This window comes from Natator depressus, chromosome 11 (genome assembly GCF_965152275.1).
Source record: "Natator depressus isolate rNatDep1 chromosome 11, rNatDep2.hap1, whole genome shotgun sequence".
Lineage (NCBI taxonomy): Eukaryota > Metazoa > Chordata > Testudines > Cheloniidae > Natator > Natator depressus.
Window position 1 is genome coordinate 13,145,062 of NC_134244.1, and position 22,946 is coordinate 13,168,007.

Consider the following 22,946-nt stretch of genomic DNA (forward strand, 5'->3'; position numbering starts at 1 on the left):
TACACAACTATGGAGATGCCTCTATCTGGGATGACGATCTTTCAGGATCAGAAAGTAGTAGTGAATGGCATAGTGGTGAATTCCTGAGTCCCGGCATGGTGTGCTGGAGATGGCAATGACAATGCTGGTTAATGCTTCCTGCCACATGTAAGTGGCCAAGACCTCCAGCAATATTCAAGAGGGGTTGGCAATTGTCCCATCAAAACTGACCACGCAAGAACATATAGTCTATACTGGCGAATCTCTTCCTGTGACCTGCTTGCGGCCCAATCAGCACACAGCTGCAGCCTATGTGACAGCCTCGGGGCCATACAGGGAGTATATATATTGTGTGGATGCGACCCACATAACGCACAGAGAGCTGCATATGCAGCCCACAACGATAAATAGGTTCAGAACCACTGGTCTATATAGACACTTCATTATAGCAGCATTTTGGTCTGTTCTGCTAATAATTTTGTAACTGTGGACAATTTAAGAATTAAGCCAAGGGCAGGGATTTCAGAACTGTTCCTAAGGTGTAAAAGGTATTTTGTGGGTTCTGCAGATTGCATCATGGCCGTGCATACTTCACAAAGTATGCATTTTCTAAAGTGCATTTGTTATGTGGACCTTATTAGCAACATGGAAACTGCCGTTAAAAAGAGAATATCCCCTCCAAAATTTGGCAAAGCCACCAGTAGTTGCCAAGACCAACAAATATGGAGTTTCTAAGCCAAGGTAGGAAAAATGTCACAGAAATTGACCCCAGTTTAATTTTTACACTTTTGTCTCTTCCAAGTTTTGTTAGATTTGATTAAACCTTTCCAAAAAAGCTTTTCCTTGGTAAGGAAACGGTACATATGAAACTCACATGGCTCCATTCTATCAAAAGATAGGGTGGGGCCAAAAATGAACTTTTAATGGTAATCTAGTTTCAACCTTAGCCAGACACTAGCTTCTTTACATAAATAGCAAGTCAGTCACTTCGTGATTTTTAAAAACATTAAACCCAACTTTGGAGCCTAATCTCTGCAATGTTCTTTTAAGGCCCGAACAGTGCAAAAATCTGAACCCAAATATGGAGCAATAGTTTTCAAAATCTAAAATAAAGTATTTTGCAAAATAAACAAACACAACAAAAATATCAAAGAGCAGTTTTATTTAGCATATTTGGCACAAAGCTTACAAGAACTGTTTTGTTCCCTTCTCAAATTTAAGACAACTAGCAAGAAAAAAAGGCATATAATACATTTAGTAAGTTGTACAGCATGTGAAATATGGGGGAAAAGAGGCACCAGAAAGATCTATCAAACAAAATCAAAGTGCATGAAAAATATTTACTCCAAGTGCCTCCTGGTATTGGATTAAGGCACCAATACTCTAGAATGTTTACTCGATACTCTAGATGAGCAGTTCCTGGTTCCTGTAATGTACAAGTCCTTACTTTACTTGTTATAGGACCTGACTACTACAGTTCTTTAAAATGGAATGATTTTGTATCTCTGTAAATATTAAAAGGAGAGACTCTTTCTGCTCAACATCACTTCTCAGAGGATGACAGATTTGTCATGATCATGTGCCTTGAAACGGTAGAGGAGCTAAAAGTATAAACTGATGTTTAACCTTTTAAATAATTCAGATCTTAGCCTACTCCAGCTCTTAATGATTTAAGAGCATAAAATGCCACAGCAAAACACAGAATCTGGTATTGGGAAAATTAATGGATACATTATATAAGGTCTATTGTATAGCGAATTTTAAAGACTTTTGGCATACATTAAATCAGTATCTGATAATTAGTGTTATTTGTAGTATATAATAAACAAACATATGTGACTCAAGTGAATATTATAGCAAATCTTCTTTTGGATTACTCATTAGGTCTGGCAAATTCCACAAAATTCCAGGGGCATTTTAAACACGTAGAAAAGCCCCATGAAACAGTAGGGGTGGGGTTTCTTAGTTTTGTTTTTGGTATAATTAGAAACAGCATCTCATATTTAAGATTCTGCAAAGCTAGCAAGAAATAAAAATGCTTGGCTCTTGAACAAATCGTATCATAAAGACAAATAGCTCAGTCTAACAGATTACATTTATTCATCTGCCATTTAAAATGTTACAGCCAAAACACTAAAGAACCACATTCATGTAGGTACTTGTAAAATCAGTTCAAGGTATGTATCTGCAATATTGAAACATGGTGTTTCAAGAGCCAAGCAAAGCCTATTCAGACTGGTGATTTGCAGAACACCATGAATCTTAAATATTCAAAAGAAAACCAGCATATTTGATGTTCCACGTATTCATTTTAAAGGTGACTATTTCTACAGAGCTAAACTATAACTGCAGTTTTGAAAACAGGGCCACATTTATACCTGGGATAAGCAGTTTCCATAAAATGAGTTGAAGTTGCACCTGATTACACCAGGTGTGAGTCTGGCCCTGTTGCTCAGTTGGGTCATTACTCCTTTACTAGTAGTAGAAAATTAGACGACAGACCAATGTCAGTATTAATATTCTAATGGGACACAGTAACTGAGGAGTATGGTAGAGAACTGTTGTTCAATTCCTCTACTGTAGAGGGTATGAAAAAAAATCTCAGAAGTTTGAGACTGTGTTTAACCTGAATTTTGAAAAAACAAATTTCTCCATGGAGATGCACAGGCATGTAACTATGAACCCTAAGCAGTACAATGAATTTCTGTTTTTGTTTTCTTATGGTGTAAACCTCAAGAACACAACTGTGTGTGCGCCATTAAAAAGCAAACAAACAAACAAAAAAACCCAACCCTAGAGTATTACAAATCCTAACCAGCAAGGGCTGAAAGCGGGCATTGGGAGATGGTCTAATACGGAATGTGATGGTTCAGAAGATACACACAGAGAACAGTTCAGTTGTGTATGACACTATACTTTTTTGGGTTAGTCTGGACTTTCCCTAAAGCCTTTGCCTCAATGTACAGCTGCAGCTTTCATTAACCCCTTTGCCCTCAATTATTTGCTACATGTAAAATATGCCACAAAGTGACTGTTAGGGACTAACGATTTAAGGACATTTCCTTTTTGTCCTCTATTAACACAACTACAATCAGCATAAAGAAAACTGCGTTTACTCAACTCATTTATTTCATGATTTACATGTAGATCATGTAGCAACTTAGTATCCATGATTGTGCACTTGTGCTTCTGTTCTCTGGCACTTTGTTGAGAAGAAATTATTTTCTGGATAATCACATCTTGCTGAAGCACTCCTTTGCGTTTGTCCAAACTTGAATTCCCTTTAAAAAAAAAAAAAAAGTGATTTTTGCTTATTCTAAACAAAGGAACCTTGCAACAAACAAATAAATGTGTCACGTTTGCCTACATTACCTGTAGACTTAAGTCATGCAAAACTCCCACTAATAGGGAAAAAAAGGGTACTCACCTTTGTAACTGTTGTTCTTCGAGATGTGTTGCTTGTATTCATTCCAATTAGGTGTGCGCATGCTGCATGCACGGCCGTCGGAGAATTTTTACCCTAGCAACACCCGGTGGGTTGGCTGTGGAGCCCCCTGGAGTGGCGCCTTCATGGCGCTCGATATATACCCCAGCCGACCCAGCGCCTCCTGAGTTCCTTCTTGCTGGCTACTCCGACAGAGGGGAAGGGGGGCAGGTTTGGAATGAATATGAGCAACACATCCCAAAGAACAAGTTACAAAAGGGGAGTAACCGTTTTTTCTTCAAGTGCTTGCTCATATCAATTCCAATTAGGTGACTCCCGAGCCTTACCTAGGCAGTTGGGTTGGAGTGAAGCAATGTGGACTGTAGGACCGCTCTACCAAACGCCGCGTTGTCTCTGGTGTGCCGGATGATGGCAAAGTGCAAAGCAAAAGTGTGTACCGAGGACCAAGTTCCGGCTCTGCAGATCTCCTGGATTGGCACCTGGGCCAGAAAAGCTGCCAACGAGGCCTGGGCCCTTGTGGAGCAAACAGTGAGGGGTGGGGTTGGTAGACTGGCCAGATCATAGCAAGCGCGGATGCAGGACGTGATCCATGAAGAGATCCGCTGAGTGGAGACCGGGAGGCCCTTCATCTCGTCTGCCACCACAAAGGAGAGCTGGGTTGTCTTCCTGAATGGCTTCGTACGCTCAATGTAGAAGGCAAGGGCCTTACGGACATTGAGGGAGTGCAGCCGCTGTTCCTGGCGACTGGCACGCAGTTTGGGATAAAAAACCAGGAGAAAAATGTCCTGGCTGATATGGAAGACCGATACCACCTTGGGAAGAAAGGCCGGGTGAGGCCGAAGCTGCATCTTATATTTATGGAAGATCGTGTAGGGTGGTTCCGAGGTAAGGGCTCTGAGCTCAGAGACACGCCGTGCCAACGTGATTGCGACAAGGAAAGCCATTTTCCAGGAGAGGTAGAGGAGGGAGCAGGTGGCCAGTGGCTCAAATGAGAGCCCTGTGAGTCTGGGGAAAACCAGGTTAAGGTCCCATGTGGGGATTGGCTGTCAAACCTGTGGGTAGACACGGTTCAGGCCCTTGAGGAACCTGCCAACCACAGGATTGGCAAAGATGGAGCGGCCATTCGCGCCCGGGTGAAAAGCCGAGATGGCCGCAAGGTGAACTCTGACAGAGGATGCCGCCAGACCCTGCTGTTTTAGGTCCAGGAGATACTTCAAAATAAGAGGCACGGATGCCTGGAGAGTCTGAACCTCCTGAATAAGGAGTTGCTCGTGAGAAGGATCCCTGAAGAGGGACGGGGAAGGAGGGTGGGAGGGTGGGGAGGAAGAAAATTGGAGAGAGTATTCCGCTTCCACCGTGCGGAGGACCCAGCGGTCCATGGTTATACAAAACCAAGCACGGTGGAAATGAGATAAACGATTCAAGAAAGGTGGGGTAGGATCCTGAACAAGGTCCAGTACACCGCCCCCGGGCGTCCCTTCAAAAAGCCTGTTCTGAGCCCGACGAAGGCTTGGCGGGCCCTGGCCTTGCCCAGACGGGGGTTTGGAGGGCTTTCTCCTGCCATTACACCCCCGCCTTCTATAGATATCCTGCCTTGGCCGAGGATAGGAGCATTGTTGCAGCTGCTGCAGTTTGACGGGTTTCCACTGAGTAGCCGGTGTGTGCATGCCCAGGGACTTCATTATCGCCCTTGAGTCCTTAAGGCTTTGTAGCCTTAAATCGGTCTTTTCCGAAAACAGGCCCTCTCCATCAAAGGGAAAGTCCTGCAGTGTTTGCTTAGGTTCTGGTGGCAGGCTGGAGGCTCTGACTCCAGGTGGCTATGGTCCAAATGGCAACGGGGAGAAACGCAACCCCGCCTCGGATCCCGAAGAACGAGAAGAGGAACGTGAGGGCCAGGGTGGTGCCAAGCGGATCTGCGCTGGGTCACGTCGACAAGGCAATGGGGAACAATGCCGCGACGCTGGGAAGCGGTGCCGGGACCTGCACCGGTACCTGGAACGGCGCCTGGATCTGGATCTGGGCCGAGATGATGACCGGTATTGAGAGTGGCATCAAGTCTGGGATCTGCCTCTCGATGACAACCAGCAGACAGAGCGGTACCGCGATCGGGACCAGCGCGGGGAGTTGGAGCGGTGCCGCGAGTATGACCGGCACTGCGAAGGAGAGCGTTGCCGGGACTGCGAGCAGCGTCAGGACTGTGAGTGGTGTCGGGAGTGGAAATGGTGCCAAAAATGGGATCGGTGCTGCAGCTCGACCGACAGTGCTGACGGGTGGATTAGGACTGACTTGCCCTGGGACAGTGCTGCACGTACATGCACCGGTGCCTTGGCATGAGGCTGAGGGGATGCCGATGCAGTCATGGCAATAAGATCCCTTGCAGCCGCAAAGGTATCCGGGATAGATGGCAACCGGACCTCAACCACGCTGTGTGTCGGGGAGTCCAGAGGTACTGGACTCAACGACCTCCCCTCGGGGCCAGAGTCAACGGTACTGAAGCTGTAGGCTGTGCCCCTAGACGCTCTCCTGTGGGACTCATCTTCATGGGCAGTTCCAGGGAGGCTGGTTTCTGTGGAGGTGTGCCACCCTTTTCTGGCTTTCAGTGCCACTTCTGGCCATGAGAACGGGAGCGGTGCTGGGCCGATGATGTCGGTTGTGGTGCCAGGGAGCACCGGTGCTGCGGGTCTCAATCAGAGTCCAACCACGGTGCTGTTCCTACTGCTGCCACCAAGGCGCTGCTCACCCAGGCGCTTGGTGCTGGATCTTGGCGCACCACAGGAGGCTGAGGGCTAAGAGCTGCCTTCATGAGGAGCTGCTTTAAACGAAAGTCCCGCTCCTTCTGAGTCTGGGGACAAAACCCTTTGCAGATCCTGCACTTCTCTGCTTGATGAAACTCCCCCAGACACTTCAGGCAAGAGTGTCATGGGGTCGCCCGCTGGCATGGGCTTAGAGCAGGAACCGCAGGGCTTGAATCCCAGAGCCTTGGGCATGAGCCCAAGAGGAGAACTGGGGAAAGACCTCCCAACCCCACTAACACTATGTAAACCAAGTGTAATGAACTATAACTATCAACTATTAGGTATACCGTAGGGAGAGTGGAGAACAGCGAAGCAGGACTCCACAGTTCCAACAACCATCACAGGCGGTAAGAAGAAACTGAGCAGGCACTGGGTTGCCTGGGGTATATATCGAGCACCATGAAGGCGCCACTCCAGGGGGCTCCACAGCCAACCCATCGGGTGTTGCTAGGGTAAAAATTCTCCGACGGCCGTGCACACCTAATTGGAATCGATATGAGGAAGTAGTCGAAGAAGAACTTTACATATATAAGGATGGGGAAAAGACTGAGGATTTGGTCCACACTGTTTAATGCATACTGTTACCAACACAGGAGAATCTCTCTTAACCTCAGTGCATGCCAGGAAGAGAGAGAGGAGGCAGCAAGTATATGGCATCTTGCATGCAAGGTAGACTATGCTGCAGCTCCTACTCTATTGATTTCCAGCCTTCTGCAATAGCAGTTCTCCCATTTGTTACAGATCCGTCCCTGGGTCCCCTACTACTATTTACATATTTGTCCTGTCTGTCAGAAGCAAAACCTACCTTTTTGCACATACTAATCTGCATCACAGCATAATTTATGAGGGCTTCTTTCAAGTCATGATTCTTTTGCTCTTTGAAGCGTTCAATATCTGCCCAGGCACTTTTCACAAACTCTCTGAAATGAGAACAATATAGTTTTGTCAATGTGAGTGTTTTTAAAAAAATACTTAATATATTATGGGCCCCAGCCAGCTGCTACTGAATTTACTGGGAGAAGGACTCTGCCTTTGTCAATACCTGAAGTGCTACACTTTTACAGTCTACGAGTTGGATCACAGTAATTTCTATGCACCTCGGATGGGATCCTCATTTTATACTTTTACTTGCTCTAATATTGGAATGTGTGTCACAATAATTCATGTAGTCCTTCAGAGATTTTTAATCGCAAATCACATAATTTTTTATAACTGGAGACTTTCACAGATAGATCTGACTGAAGTTAATCTATGTGGCCACAGAACTAAATTCATAATGAATTTATATTCAGAGCCTTGCCAGGCTCACTAAATACTTCTGTGCCAGTGCTCTGGTGAGGGGCTTTGGGCCTCAGCATCCTCTTAGATCATCTCATTTCCTGTAAGAATCCTGTAGTAGACCATCTTAAAATTCACTTGTCACGAGCATTTAAGTCAGTAATTGATGATTGCTTGAATGTTTGCAAAAAGTGGACACAAGCTTAACTGAAGCAAATTTATTTCAGAATGGAATACTCCCTTTTCTTGTTTGTCTGCAATATTTGCCTCCAGCTCTACTTAACCAGAACAGGGGCAAGTTCATACACTAAAGTAACCCATAGCTTACTGTTTGTACTGGACTTCGCAAACTAGACAAGTATTTGTTTGAAAACTGTTTCCTGAGCTATAAAAGCAGACGTCCAGCACTTCTGTCAAGATGATTAAGGAATTCAATTTACCATGTCCTAATTTCTATTGAGTATTTTGTTGTTTTGAACTGCGTATGAACTGGTCTGTTTCTTATCTTTTGGTATGTGAGGATTACAGCTAACAGATAGCACACTCATCTTTCCTATAATAAAAATGAATGTGTTCGGACACAAATATATAGGTTTTGGAATGTGAGCTCCTACTAGTTAGAATACTAAGAATCAGTCATTCAAATGTAGCTTGCTGAAACATTTAATCACAAACAGAAGTCAACTATCCTTCATACAAAACTTTCTAAGGAATTATTAGCTTTAATGTCAGGAGCCATATTTATAGACTGAACTAAAACTACACCTGAATTCTACATTCAAGTAGCCACTAGAAAGCTCAAATCCTCAGTTGCTTACAGCCCACCTGTTAAATATATTACCAGCTGAACATAAAACAAGAACTCAGCCATTAAATGGGTTCAGTAACTGGAAAAGCGATCAGTTCTTATATAAGCTACGCTCTCAGACCAGGAGCTAACTGAGTGTACTGTACTTAATTTCACAACTTGCAAATGACAGGAATTTTTATAGACAGCTCGTAAACACCAAGAATATATTAAAAACTCCACCTTTACCTGCCCTCCACATTTTTAGATTTCAATTGTTCTTCCCCTTCATGTATCTGTTCTTCTAGAACCTTTATCTTGCCTTCTCTTTGCTCAGGAGTTTCCTGACCAAACAGTTTGCTCGTCATTCCCTTTAGAGAAAATGTTCTCAGAGTCTAAAATCAAACAGAAAAATGCTCTTTGCTTTGTTCCAGTAGAATGATAATAATTATTTGGCTGGTGGAGTTCAGACACTGACATAAAGGGCTCTTCCATTTGAAAAATGTACTACTGCTAGGTGGGTGCAAGAGGCATGGTAGTTCAAATTAAAACCAATAATTAAACAAACCTATATTAACTCCTATTTATTAAAAATTGTCTATCTGAAACTTCACATAAAGTCTCTAACCTCTTCAAAAACTGCCTTCAAATTACTTCCATTGCTGTACGCAGTGTTGTAGCTGTGTTGGTCCCAGGACATTAGAGAGAGACATGGTGGGTGAGGTAATATCTTTTGTTGGACAAACTTCTGTTGGAGAGAGAGACAAGCTTTCAAACTTACACAGAACTCTTCTTCAGGTTTGGGAACGTACCCAAAGAAGAGCTCTGTGTAAGCTTGAAAGCTTGTCTCTCTCACCCACAGAATTTGGTCCAGTAAAAGGTATTACCTCACCCACTTTCTCTCTTCAAATACTTTCATAGGTAAGAGTCTTATGGCCTGATCCACTGACCACCGGACTCAAGGGAATGACTCCCACTGATTTTAATGGGCTTCATTCTGGGCCCATATTTAATTAATTTGTATTCAGTCACCAATTTCTTATCTTCAAGTAATATTTCTTGTCATATTATATGAAAAAACAGTAAAATATTTCTACATTAAAATATTAATAACTTTAGCAGTAATTGTTTACTCTGTTTATTTACCTTTCAGATTAAATGCAAATATCTGTTTTTAGATATTATCTAACTTCAGCCATTTTTCCTGGGGAGGCGGGGGAAGGGGGAACCTAACATTTCATAATGGGGATGTTAAGCTTTTAAAAGGTACAACAAAGATTTTTTTCCCTCAGATGACTGTAACTAACCAGAAACTTTGGTCTTTGTAGTATTCTATTTCATTTCATTTGAAACACTTCAGATCACCTTACCTACGAGCCTGCATTTGCTAGGTCTTAATAAAAATAAGCCCTGCACAAACTGTATAAATCACCATGAAAATAAATTACTGTAAACCACTAAAAGATCTACAGCTCACGTGATACTTGTCATCATAACCAGCTGTCCGCATGTTATCTATCTGTTAAATGCCATTTAGATGTCACCCTAACTTGTTTAGCTCTCTAAAAAAAAGAAAAAGAAAAAAAATCCAAGTCTTGAAGAAGAAAATGGAAAACAGGCTCACTCCTGTTGCCAGTTCTTCACACTGTTGTTTTTTAGATGCCAGGTCCTGAGCAGCCATTTCCAAGTCATACTGCATTAGTTCATGTTTCCTGCAAACAGCCCTGAAAACATAATCAGTGAGCGATTTGTCATGTAATATTTTGTCTTGCTACGTTTTTACCACCTTCTAAGCTTTAAAAAAACAGTAAAAATGGGTTTTTTTAGCATAAGTCGTGTTCAGTTATTTATCTAGCCTGTATTTAATAGCCCTATAACAGTAAACATAACTCTGGCGCAAGCCTGCTAAATTACAAAATTTCTGGTGTGTTAAGTGATTTTATATTTCAGTGACCCTAAGCATATTCTCCTGCTGCTCCTTCTTCCATAAGCTCATACTAAGATTTTGCATGCCATATAAAACCATCCTCTATCTAAGGACATCCTTGTAAAGTGGTTTCATTCAACATGTTACAGTAAAAATTCCAATAGCAGGAAACAGTTTACATGTCACTTTGGACATTGTGCCTGTGTGACAGGAATGATGCACATTAATCTTAAGAAAACGTCTTTCATTGTAACTTAACCCAGAGTCTCCAAATTCCTTAGAGTGTACTAAAATTTTGTTTGTTTGTAAAAAGTGATAACTGTACCTAAATGTATACAGCGCCTTTCATTCAGAAGGATCTCAATGTGCTTTGCAAACTTTACAAATGGATTTGCAAACACAAGTGTTGCCACTTCCTTAGTGAATGTGGCAACTGTAACAGGTCACAGCAACAGCACACATGACTTTAGGGCAGGAAGGAGTATTAGGGGAGGCTAGGGAGGCAGAATGTATCTGTCACAACAGGAAGTTATTTGGGAAACTTAAAAAAAACTCCCATGGCTAGTTTTGAACAGCTGTAAGTGGTCAGAGACTTTCTTTTGTGTCTCATAATGGAAGATGGCATCTCTAGCAGAAGATTGTCCTGCAGCAGCATGCTGAGGCATTGATTCAAAAGGGATGAGCACAGCTTAATCAACATACAGCATTACTTCTTAGAGCACCTGGATTTTGCCTGGAGGTTCTGCCATTGAATTACTAACCAGCTAAGCGATACTTAACTCTGATTGGCTTACTGGGCAATAAAAGATGCAAACAAATAAAAGATGCAAGGTATTTGCAGACTTCAGAACGTAACTGTGTAATGTTTTCTTCAAAAGTAAAAATTGTGAAGGATACAGACAGAAGTCTGCAGAGCATGTATCAAAATAAAGCGACAGAAGTACAGGGATTCCAATCTTTTATGTTAATATACTTACCGCAGAGCTTCTGCATAGAAAAGATATTCTTTTAGCTGATCTGCATAATGCTCTTCCTCTTCCAATATGTCGTCAATAGAAGCTGCATACCTGGTAAAGTACAACCTTTGGTTAAACAGAAGAATCCCTGATTTTGCTTCTTAAATTATTTAAATACTGTAAAAGGGAAAGAACCCTATTTCTTAGCGGTAATCATAAGTTACCTTAAAAGTGTTCTTTATTGTTGGATTTAAAAGGTATATTTTAATGCCAAACAGACTAATATAAACACTCCTGAAGGCCTGTTTCTTAAGTTATTACTACAATGAAGTGATAAATCTTACACTAGTCAAACGTTTTCTGCTGAAGAGGAGGCTGTTTTTATTACAGGAAAAGGAAAAAAATACAACTGGCTAAAGTAATTTATTCCTTTTCTTCAGTGATTTTTCAACAGGCAGCAGCAAAGTGAAAAATATTCATAAATTTCAGAGTGAGCATGGCATCTTTAAGGTTTGGTGAAGTGAACTTGATGCCTTCTAAAATGCTAGAGGCAACACTTAAGAGGTGGGTTTTACTTGACCCTCAGTCAATGGTGATGGAAACAATGGCATTTGAGAGTCCTCAGCACTTTGCAGAATCAAGCCTTTTAGTTCCTGAAGTAGAAAGTTCAACAAGCTATGCTTCACAAAGCAGAATGTCAGTTCAGACTAGCAGCTATATACGCAAGTCTTTGAGGAGCATATTTTCCAAAGTCCTCAGTATTGCCCTAACTGCGCCTCTTGTAGTCACTGGGAGTTTTACCACTGCTCCCATTGACTTCAATGGAGCAGCGTTAGGCTGATGCAGAGACGTTTTGAAAAATCCCACCCCCTACTGTGCATGGCAGAAAGTGACTTTTTAAATGTACAATCACTTAAAAAAGGTAAGAAATATTGTCTGACAGCTTTCAATGGGCTCCTGTTGTTTGAAAAAAGTTAGTGTTTTCAAGCATACTTAGGGACAGAAGAATCTCTGTAAAATGGTTACTGCACATATCTTCTCGTGTACGTTTTGAGTTGTATCTGCTTAGCCTACTGACAGAAATAAGCGTTTACTGTTGTCAGCAACACAGAGCCAATGCAGCTGGGATGAATGAGCTGTGTTATATTCCACCTCCTGTAGCATCAACAAAATCAACTAAGTTTGGATTCTAGAGTCTTTGTTGCAAAACCTAAAGCAGAAAGTATAAAAGCCCACCAAAATTACAACAAAATATGGAAGTAACAAAACTGCCAATCACCACCACGTTCTGAGGTTTCATGTTATTCCTTGCATCCAATACTTCATGTGTGTCTTTCACATTGTAAGATCTTGGGCAATCTCTTCTCCTATCTGTGTTTGTGAAGCAACCAGCACAAAAGGGACCACTGGGCACTTGTCACCGGGTAAGGCATCTTCATACCAAGCACTACCCATGCCTGGTTTTCTTTCTAAATCATGGAATTTTGAGGGACAGGGAGCAGGTGATAAAGTCAGGCCTGCTGGCATATGTAAATGACAGCTGTTCTCAGCAGGGAGGCTCTCAAGGAACTAGGGAAGGACTGGTAGTGGCTCCCAAGCTGAAAGGGAGCTGGGAGTGTGATCTGGAAGAGAGCTGGGAGTTCCTCTATTGAGATTCCTGTAGGAAACAACTGTGGCTGTTAGGTCTGCCCTGTCAAGGGACAGGGTAAGGAGCCCAAGGAGGGATACAGCCAGAAGTTGGGAAGCAAATCAGGGGGCCTGCTGGAAGGTGATGTGAGCCCTTATAGATGAAAAGTGAAAGTCAGTCATGTTTGGGAGAACTATTTGTAGTTTCTAGTTGGGGGACTATGGAATCCTGAGGAGAAGACATGTATAGGAACCCCTCTGCCCAATCCAAGGGCTTGAATATAGAATCAAAAAAATGTAGGGCTGGAAGAGGTTAGCTAGTCCAGCCCCGTGGGCTGAGGAACCTAGACCTAGACCATCCCCGACAGGTGTTTGTCCAAACTGTTCTTAAAAATTTCCAATGATGAGGATTCTACAACCTCCCTTGGAAGCCTACCCCAGAGCGTAACTATCCTTATTGTTAGTAATTTTTTCCTAATAGCTAACTTGAATCTCCCTTGCTTAGATCAAGTCCTTTACTACTTGTCCTACCTTCAGTGGACATGGGGAACAATTGATCACAGACCTCCTTATAACAGTCCTGAATATATTTGAAGATCGTTATCACGTCCCTCCTCAGTCTTCCTTTCTCAAGACTAACCATGGCCAGATTTGTAAGCTTTCTGCATAGGTCAGGTTTTCCAAACCTTTTATCATTTTTGTTGCTCTCCTCTGAACTCTCTCCAGTTTGTCCACAGCTGCCTCCTGTGTCTTACATACAACACTGCTGTTAATACATCCCAGAATGTTATTAGCCTTTTTTGCAATTGCATCATATGTTGGTTCACATTCAATTTGTGATCCACTGTAACCCCGAGATCCTTTTGTGCAGTACTACTGTCTAGCCAGTTATTCCCAATGTTGTAGGTGTATATTTGATTTTTCCCATCCTAAATGTAGTACTTTGCACTTGTCTTTATTGAATTTGATCTTGTTGATCTCAAACCAATACAATATATAATTTGCATATTAATAAACCAGAGTCTAGGAGTGAGATTTTGTTCTGGACTGTGACTGTTGTGTGCATGATTTTATAGAAGGGGAGAACTGAGGTACAGCACATCCAAGAAGGGTCCAGGCAAGGTGACCTTGTGACAGAAGTCCGATAATGTGTCAACAGCTTGCATTTCAAAGGAGGTAGGAAGGATACAGGGATAAATTAAATAGAAGTAAAAACACACCGCACTGGGAGCTGGAGCAGGGAACATGTTTCAGTGCTATCTTTAATTACTGTCTGGTGCTCTAGATACATGGCTTTTTATGTGGCCACAAAAGCAACACTTTTGTGGTCCTGTTCAGAGTTTAAAGCCCACCAGTAATGTACAGCCAAGGAGGTGAGAGAAGGCTCTGGGCTTGAACCCCAAGCATGTTGAGAAGGTGCTGTCTTTGAGCCTGAAGGGGTATGGCTGATCTCCTGCATAATAATCCATAAAAGGGCAATGGCATCTGCCCAGTTTTGTGAGAGAGGAGCATTACCACTGTGTCTGTACCAAGACTTGAATTTAAGGCTCTGTGGATTTTTTTTAAAAGTTCCTAAAACAAAAGAGTTGGGATTTTTTTAGGGCTACAGATGGACTGTACTTCAGTTGCAGCCAAGTTTTTCAAGGGAAGATTTATGACTGAATGCTAGGAGTTGTTCTGCCCAACTCCCACCTAAACATACCCTAGAGCAGAATTTATACCAAAACTTAAATCATGATTTGACAAAGTAGTAGGTCAGCAGAAGCTGCACTTCTGACTATTTGAACCCAAATTTGCACACTTTAGGCCAAAACAGGTTAAACAAATCATGGAAATCCCCAAAGAGAAAGGGAAATGCATGGCAGTGAGCATGCTTCTACTAACAGTAAAATAAATGTTTCAGAGCTAAAACTTTCCAACATACTAGATTCACCTCATAGTCAATGGGAGTTGTGCAGCTAAAATGCTCTTGTTATACTTTAAACAAATTATTGTAGGTTGTCAGTTGATTATGGCGCAGCAATGCCAGAAAGGCTGGAGTCAAGTTTCTAAATTTAGGGGGGGTCATTCATGTAACTGCTGACTGCACATGGGACAAATCAAGGGATAGAAAAAATGGATGGCACCATGAAAACTAATACACATACAGACACTCCCCCCATACTACACAACTATGTGGCTTCTTAAATAATAATGAGTTAAATAAAAGGGACAGAAACGTTTGACTCACCATCAAAAATACTAGTAAAAATGAAGCTGGTATAAGCAGGACATGTGCAGAATAGTTTTAAATGTATCGTAGGGACAGGTTTAGATATTTATAATGTATACTTCCTGCTCAGAAACCATACTCTTTGTGCAACACTCCATACTACTTCCCATAACATTAGCTTTGGAGGGGAGGGAGAGTAGGGGAAGAAGAATTGTACTGCTCAATTATTTTTCCAGTTGATCCTGGAGGTGGGAGGGGAAAAAAAACAAACAAAAAAACCCAACTTGTGAGTCATACACTGAGACCCTTGAACAGGGATTTCACTACACACACCGTGAACTCCCCCATTCTCTCTCGCCCTCCCCATTACCCCCATGGTCAACTAATTACATGCAGTGTTGCCAATTTAGTCGTTTTCCAGTCCCCCCTGTAAATTCGAATATCATGTCTAATTTCAATTCCTGGGGAAGACGGTCTCTGAATCTCACAACTGTTGTCTCTGAACCTCACAATTGCTGTCTCCAGTAAAAAAAGAGCTAGAGAGGCCACTTCCGGGATCACCTGTTTGTTAGAGCAGAGAGGAAAACTATGCCATCAGAGGTCACCTTTGATTGTCATTCATTAAAGCATGGACTGATATAGGCTACCCTGGGAACTCTCCACCACCATCACTCTGGGTCTTCAACACTTAACAATGTAAAGGGCAGAAGTCTTAGGTGTTAAGTCTTACAACCCCCTTGTGCCTCTAAACTGCTGTTTTATGGTAAAGTGGAGCAGATATAAACTGGTGGGGTATAATCTCTTGAATGAGGTATATGTTCTATTTGCTTTGCTTTATTTGATTAAAATATCTTCTCAACATTCTGACATCACAGCACGGTGCATGTTGATGTACGACAAAAGGGAAGCTAGGCAGGTTCAAGTAAGTTTTCATTTATCTGCAGTACTTGTTCACGCAACTGAAAATAAATTGATTTCTATGGGACTATTCAAATTTTGCAGTATTGTAATAAATATTTAACACTGCACTCCATTTCCTTATTCTTTCTATGCCCTTTTATTTGGGGTTACTTCTTGTAATGGGATTTCAGCTGTATAATAAAACTATTTTAACATTAACCATAAAAAGGTTTTTAAACATGGAAATAAATGCTTCTATGTTTCATTCCTAAACACTCATATTATTTAAGGATGTGATAAAAAATTCTCACTTTTTAAACCAAACGCTAATTTTGAGAATTCACTGTTAAACTAGCTTCTCCATAAAATTCTATCTGGCAGCAGGAATCTCAAAATTTATATCCCTTACTAAAACTGGACAAGGGCATTAACTTACAATACAGATGTAAACTGGCATCATAAAATAGTATTACTGGCAACCTAAAAGTTTTCTCATGATTCACTTTTAAAATAAGATTATCTTTTCCAATTAAAAGAGAAAATAGTCTCCTAGTTCCATTTGCAAAGCCACAGAACTCCTGAATTGGTTAAACAACTACTCTACCAGTGATTATGATTTTGTCAAGTAGAAGGAACCAGAGAGAGACTGAATAAAAATTTCTCTACTATGTTTATTATTGCATAAAAAGTAAAACTAGGCAAACAAAAAAAATTCCCTATTGCTGTAGTACAGATACTATAAGCAATCCAAAGTGCTAAACAGGTTATTTTTTATTTTGAGGGTTCTGTTCTCCTTGTTTCATGTACATAATAACCATCATTGAATCCAATGGAAGTTAAACTTACGTAGTAAGGGACAAACAGATACCCTTGTTGTGCTCAGTAGTGATTCCTGGTTACAACCACTATTTATTTCAGGGTGGTATTTGAAATTATTTTGGACTCCACTAAATAAGCCTTGGGTGCTGAACAGTTAAAAACAAAAAGTCACTTAAACTTTTTGTTAAGTACAAATTAGTGTACCATCTACTGCATGGTGCAAAGCATTCCTGCCAAAAACAAATGGCTCTCATCAGGTCTGCAGTACATTACAGTTTAATTCCACTAGTTTCTGGCATAGCAGCTTAAAAGAAAAGCTGGAAGAATTCCAAACACCTCTATAGTTTCAAAATAATAATAAAAAGTAACCCCTCTGACTCTCCTGAGGCCCTTTGAGCTACTTAATACAGTACATGGACTCTAAAAACAGCCCACATCCAAAAGTCACTGAAATGTTGTGTACCCAATAGTAATATACCTCTCCCCCAAAGTTTTCTCAGTACATTTCTTATAGAATTCCCTGCCCCCCCTTAATATATGTGCATCTGGCATACATCAAACTATCAGATATTCACTCAGTACTTACACATCCATGTGATGGCCAGCACTCTGCAGCCCATCCCCCATCTCCTTTTCTATTGCACTCCATTCACTAGAGAAAAAAGCAAATCCAATGAGAAACAACATCACACATGAAGTTAAGGGAAGTTAATAATCAGCATCCTGTAAATAGTTTCTTTCCAGGTGATATTTGAATGGAAACTGCCTCAAAAGTTGTACCCAGCCAAACTGCTTTTCTACCTCTAAGCAGCAGCACTGAACACAATTTAATAGTGAGACAGTTTTAAAGCATTCTGGTCAGGAGTTGCCCCTGCTCCATCCCTCCCCAGACACAGACACACACACACACACACACACACAGAGGGTTGTTGTTTTTTTAGTTCTAGTTCAAGAGGCAGGCATGAAAAGAACCTTCTTTTAGTAGTTAAGGAGATTAAGAGAAATATTTTCTAACAGAATTGCAACACAAGGTTCATTCCTTTGTGTTGACACTTTTAGCGCCACTATCTGCAATACAAATGGTCTGTAAAGCTATACTACAAAATCTCAATATGGGAATGCTGTTGTTTTTTTTTAACTAATAAGAGAATAATCATTATACACGAGCAACACATCATCAGACAGAAACCTGCCACATCATACACTGGAAAAACTGATGGATTTATAGCATTCACAGTAGACTGGAGTCTCACTTCTGAAATAAGACTCTCCAAACCGGATTTTTTTCTTAGGATCACTGTATATTGTTGACTATTTCTATAAATAGGTAAAAATCACTAAAGCTCCACTCCACTAAAGAAGCCTAGAGTTACCAAACAATCATATTTTATTTATATGGAGAGATAGATGAGATAAATGATTAAGTGAATGTCAGTTTATGGATAATGCAGCCACCAAAACTGGAGTGGAGATGGCAAGCACTTAGAAGTTCACCACAAGTAAATCACAATTATGTGTTAAACTCATTATCTCTTAACTCTGCACATGTTATTTGGTTTTATCTGTTATCCTAAAAATGTACCTCCTTCCCCATCTCTTAAATATAGAATGTACTTTTAGTTATCCTCCTCTTTGTGTAATTTATGTCTAGTATTTATTGTTCTATACTTTACATACAATTTAAATAAATTCTACTCTGTTAATGTTGACATTTGTTTATCCTTGTGTTATTACAAAAATGCACCTAATTTAATTTAAAACCCCCAACCAGAAAGACATCTGCAATCCATTAACCTGGTGAATTAAATATAGCACTTGTACAGACTGTATAAGCAGGAGGTTCCCCTTAACCAGAAGTTAGATTCTTTAATTCTCCAGCGAGATGGAAAACTTGAGCATGCAACTCAGGCACATAAATCAAAAACTATTCGTTAATTCAACTTCTAAAACGTGTACTAGAATATACCTGAGAGACTGTTGATTTTTTAATGTATTGAAAGGATCGGGATACCTTTCACCACTACAGATACAAAGTAACAATTTATGAACTATATAAAATAAATTAATAGGAAGCATTCTGAAGGAACAAACAGTTTAGAACTACACCTCTACCCCAATATAACACGATCCGATATAACACAAATTCAGATATAATGCGGTAAAGCAAAAATGGTTTTCTGTCTCATCTACAACATTGGTTCTCAAACTGGGGGTCACAACCCGGTTATGTGGGGGGTCTTGAGCCCCAACTCTGGTAGGGATGCGTGGCTGCAAGCCCCGACCCCGGGCTTGATGTGAAGGACGACATCAGATGCGCCCTTTCTAAAGCAACACCAAGAATAAAACTTCTTGTGTCAAGTACTGTATTAATAACGGATATGCTCGAGGCCAAAGCAAGTTTGATATAATACAGTTTCACCTATAACGCGGTAAGATTTTTTGGCTCCCGAGGATCGTGTTATATCGGGGTACAGGTGTAATAAAAAAGACAATAATCATGAAGTTATATTATAAATAAATAAAATAACTTCATCCAGTTCAAACTTAAAAAGTTCAGCAAAGGTAGAGAGATCTGTGTCAAATACAACAATTTGTCAGTGTCTTAGTACTGAGCAGTGACACTTTCCAATGCACATATTTAGTAAAACAAAATATATCAAAGTTTACATTCCAAAAATAAGGATAAATAAGCTTCATCCATTACTTGCAAACTATCTAAGCTTCAGGAAACTAGGTTATGTATTTTAAAAACCTGTTCTGATTCTTACCTGAACACTCTCCCATAATTCCCATGCACTTTGTATACACCATAGAGACGGTCTGCCACTCTCTAAAACAAACATTTGTAAGTCAGTTTTTTGGACAAGCCCATTTCTTTTATATGCAGTTTACTAGCTTCTTGTAAAACATACATATCTTCAGCAAAGACTAATGTTTACTGATTAACCCTTCAGGTCTACAGCTGTAATTTCTCAACAGCAGTATACGAGATGAAAATGTTATTTTATAAAGGCTAAAGCAGAGCTCTGACTTGTCTTTTAAGATCAACAGTATAACTTTTTTTTTTAAATCAATGGCTTCAAACTCTACTGAAAGTAACACTTAGACCATTCTATGTATGAGAATCTACAGAAATGCCCTCATACTGTCTATACAGAGAGTCAATCAGCCACTCTAGTTAGATCACCAACAACCGAGTTAACGTGAGGCGTGATTCATTTCACCTGTATAATGACGACGTAAGCGGACATCACACAGGGGGAATGTATGTGTGTGTCAGGGGGTTGGGAGAAGAGGGTGTATATGAAAATAGGAAGACAAAAATCTACACTTCAGTTCGGAGTTGTGGTTAAGCCTCTTCCTCTCTCTCACCCTGCATGGCCACTTCCCCATGCAGTCCTAAGAAAGGGCTTAAAAATTAACTGCAAAGGAAAGCTGGGTTTGTTCAGAGAAAAGAAACTTCAAGGCTTTTCCATACAGGATGAAGAATCCGAAAAGGCACAAGCCTATTTTTTTCTTTGTAATACAATACTACAAAGAATGGGAAAGGAAGAGTCAACTCATCACAACACTTGTTGCTAACGCTAGAAATCAATTCATGCGTTCAGAGAATCAGAAACCTGCACATGCTATGCTGTTGGTAACTATACAGTTATTGATCTTTCCCTCTACTTTACACTGAACTCTGAAGCACAACTTATTTTTGTCCTTCACAATTATTAAAGCACTGTTTGAGACGTCAGTGAGTTAAACAGAAGCTTTATAAAAGCCATAATTATTCATGTGTCAAAGAGGTAAAAAGGAAATAAGTTAGAACACTGTCACATAGCTCACACACACATGTACTGGCAGGAAGGCAAGTTACTGGAATACAAGCAATTAATCCTCTAAAGTGCCTCCACTCGACAGGGCAATCAATTACAATCCTCCCCTACAGCACACTTTCACCCAAAAGTAAACCCCTGTTGAACACACTAAGAACTAGTATCGTGCTCCCTGTTACCAGGGTTGTAATTTCCTATTTCCTTCTCTGTTTTGTATTTTTTAAGCTTGTGTTTTCAAGCCATAGTAGACAGCCATCCTGATTCCATGACATGATGGTTCTAATCATTCTAAAGGACATTATTCATTATAAACTGGTCTGTAAGATGAAAAATGTTGTGGGGAACTTGCATAACTCGTGAATTCACACCACAAGCTCTAGAAAACACAATATTATATGTCTATGTTCCAGAAAACTCCATGCCATTCTAACTCCTTTTTGCCACGTGAGAGAAAGGCAGAATCCCACTAACTGCACAGTGGGGATCCAACATTTTCTAGTTGATGTGGGCTTCTGGCCCCCTTGCTTCTTCCTCCAGTGGCAACACCTATGAAGGAGATGAAGTAATACTATTCTGCTCATCTCCCTTTCTTCTGAATTGTAATTGAAGATATGCATGTTACTCTCAGGTAACAGTCTACTTCACACTTCTCACTATTTCTGTGAAATATTCAACGTTATGCTGCAGATTTTGATAGAACATGCAACAAACTGGGGTCTACAAACACTCCAAATCACTACAGGTCTTGTCTATTACTTTGGGCGTGACACTGATGTATCAACTTTGAGTCCCAAGGTTCTATTGTCCCAGCTGAGCTCCAACCATCCCTCTTCCCAATTCCCCGAGTGACATTCACGGGGTTTTAAATTGCCAATATGATGATAAGTTACTGCATGTAAACTATTCTACAAGACAGAATAAAGCAATGAGCTAAACAACAGCATTATGAATGTTTGTGGAAGCATTTGTAAGCATTTTTTTAAACTAGAAATCTGTGGTGTAAGTATGGTCTTTTTCCAGTGACTATCATAACATGAATAATTCAGATTGGGGAACAATATTGGAGATAAACGTTTCACACTGCATCACTCCAAGCACATTTAGAATTCCTTCCCCCAAAAGTGTATTGTTATAAAATAATCTCTCCCCCGCCCCGCCCCCCCCCAAAAAACACGGGACAGTACAACAAACCAATTTCAAGTGAAGAATACATACATCCGTTTTCTCTATTGACTGAAGAAGAAATGCTGTCTTATAAATATATTATACTATTTGTCAGGACACACATGGGAAATACTTACAGCTCTGACTCGCAGAAGGTGTGATATGACAGACTGCAGTTCATCGCTGTAGTGTTTTAGCTCAGTAAATCTCCTGGGAACAGGAAACAGATAGTACATCATTAGCTATCACAAAAGCAAGCTTTCACAAATTGTAAGATAGAGCAACAACACAACAGCTGGCGACACTGAGCTTGACTTATGTTAAAGTGGAATTAGCTGTGGATTCCTAGAAAATGACAACAGAATCAAACTCCTTTTTAGCAAAGAATTACACACATGCAAAACTACTGTACTTTTATACAATAACAGTAAAGGTTCAGATCAATTCATATGCCATAAATCTAAGAAATAAATATAAACAGCAGAGGTTTTTTTCTGAAAGACTGCTGTATCTGGTTTTTTTAAGAGCACTTATGAAGTGGAATGTTATTTGATAGATATGATCTAAAGAGCAGGAAGAAACTTTTCATTTAAAATCCCATTTGATGGGTTTTATGCTTACTAATGAAAAACTGTTTAAATTCTTTTGAAGTTGATAAAATATTACCTGTACTTACAATGTGCCTTTCATGCAAGGATCTCGAACTCTAAAAAACATTAAATTAGCCTCAGAATACACCTAGGTGGTGTGTAAAATGGATATAATATCCATGGCTAAGCTGAACCCCAGAGCAGTTTGCTGACTTGCGAAAAGCCTCAAGAGGGGGTTATTTACTCCTGTGCAGATGCCCAGCACAAGACCTATACACCATTTAAGACCAACTTAAACCCTATTTTGAAGCCTTAGATTGTGCAAAGGCATGCATATTATCCAGAGTGAAAGTAAAGAATAGGAACTCAAGAATTGACTAACTACTGAATGATAATCTGTCAATTACTGTGTGAAAAAAAATCCAGGCGAAGATTTTAAAAATAAACAAACAACAGATGCCTAAAGTTAGGCTTCTAAATTCTTAATTAGGCACCTATATATAAGTGATCTGATTTCAGAAATGCTTAGAACCCAGCAGGTCTCATTGAAAAAAAAAAACAAGCCACTTATTTAGGTGGCTAATTATGAATATAAGAACCAAAATTTCAGCACCCATTTAAAAAAACCAAACTTTGCTTACACC

General features: G+C 40.5%; 1 protein-coding gene across 4 annotated transcripts in view; it reads right to left on the reverse strand.

The window, feature by feature from the left end:
* Positions 1–1,159: 1,159 nt before the first annotated feature.
* Positions 1,160–22,946, reverse strand: part of SNX4 (sorting nexin 4) — an 82,536-nt gene continuing 60,749 nt past the window's right edge. For all 4 annotated transcript variants that reach the window (XM_074967189.1, XM_074967186.1, XM_074967187.1 and 1 more), the window contains 8 exons: positions 21,850–21,922; positions 19,493–19,554; positions 17,311–17,376; positions 11,189–11,278; positions 9,909–10,008; positions 8,534–8,679; positions 7,025–7,139; positions 1,160–3,260 (listed from right to left, as the gene is read on the reverse strand). In XM_074967189.1, coding sequence (XP_074823290.1) covers positions 3,213–3,260; positions 7,025–7,139; positions 8,534–8,679; positions 9,909–10,008; positions 11,189–11,278; positions 17,311–17,376; positions 19,493–19,554; positions 21,850–21,922 — 700 coding nt within the window. In that variant the 3' untranslated portion in view covers positions 1,160–3,212. The remainder of the gene's footprint in view (positions 3,261–7,024; positions 7,140–8,533; positions 8,680–9,908; positions 10,009–11,188; positions 11,279–17,310; positions 17,377–19,492; positions 19,555–21,849; positions 21,923–22,946) is intronic.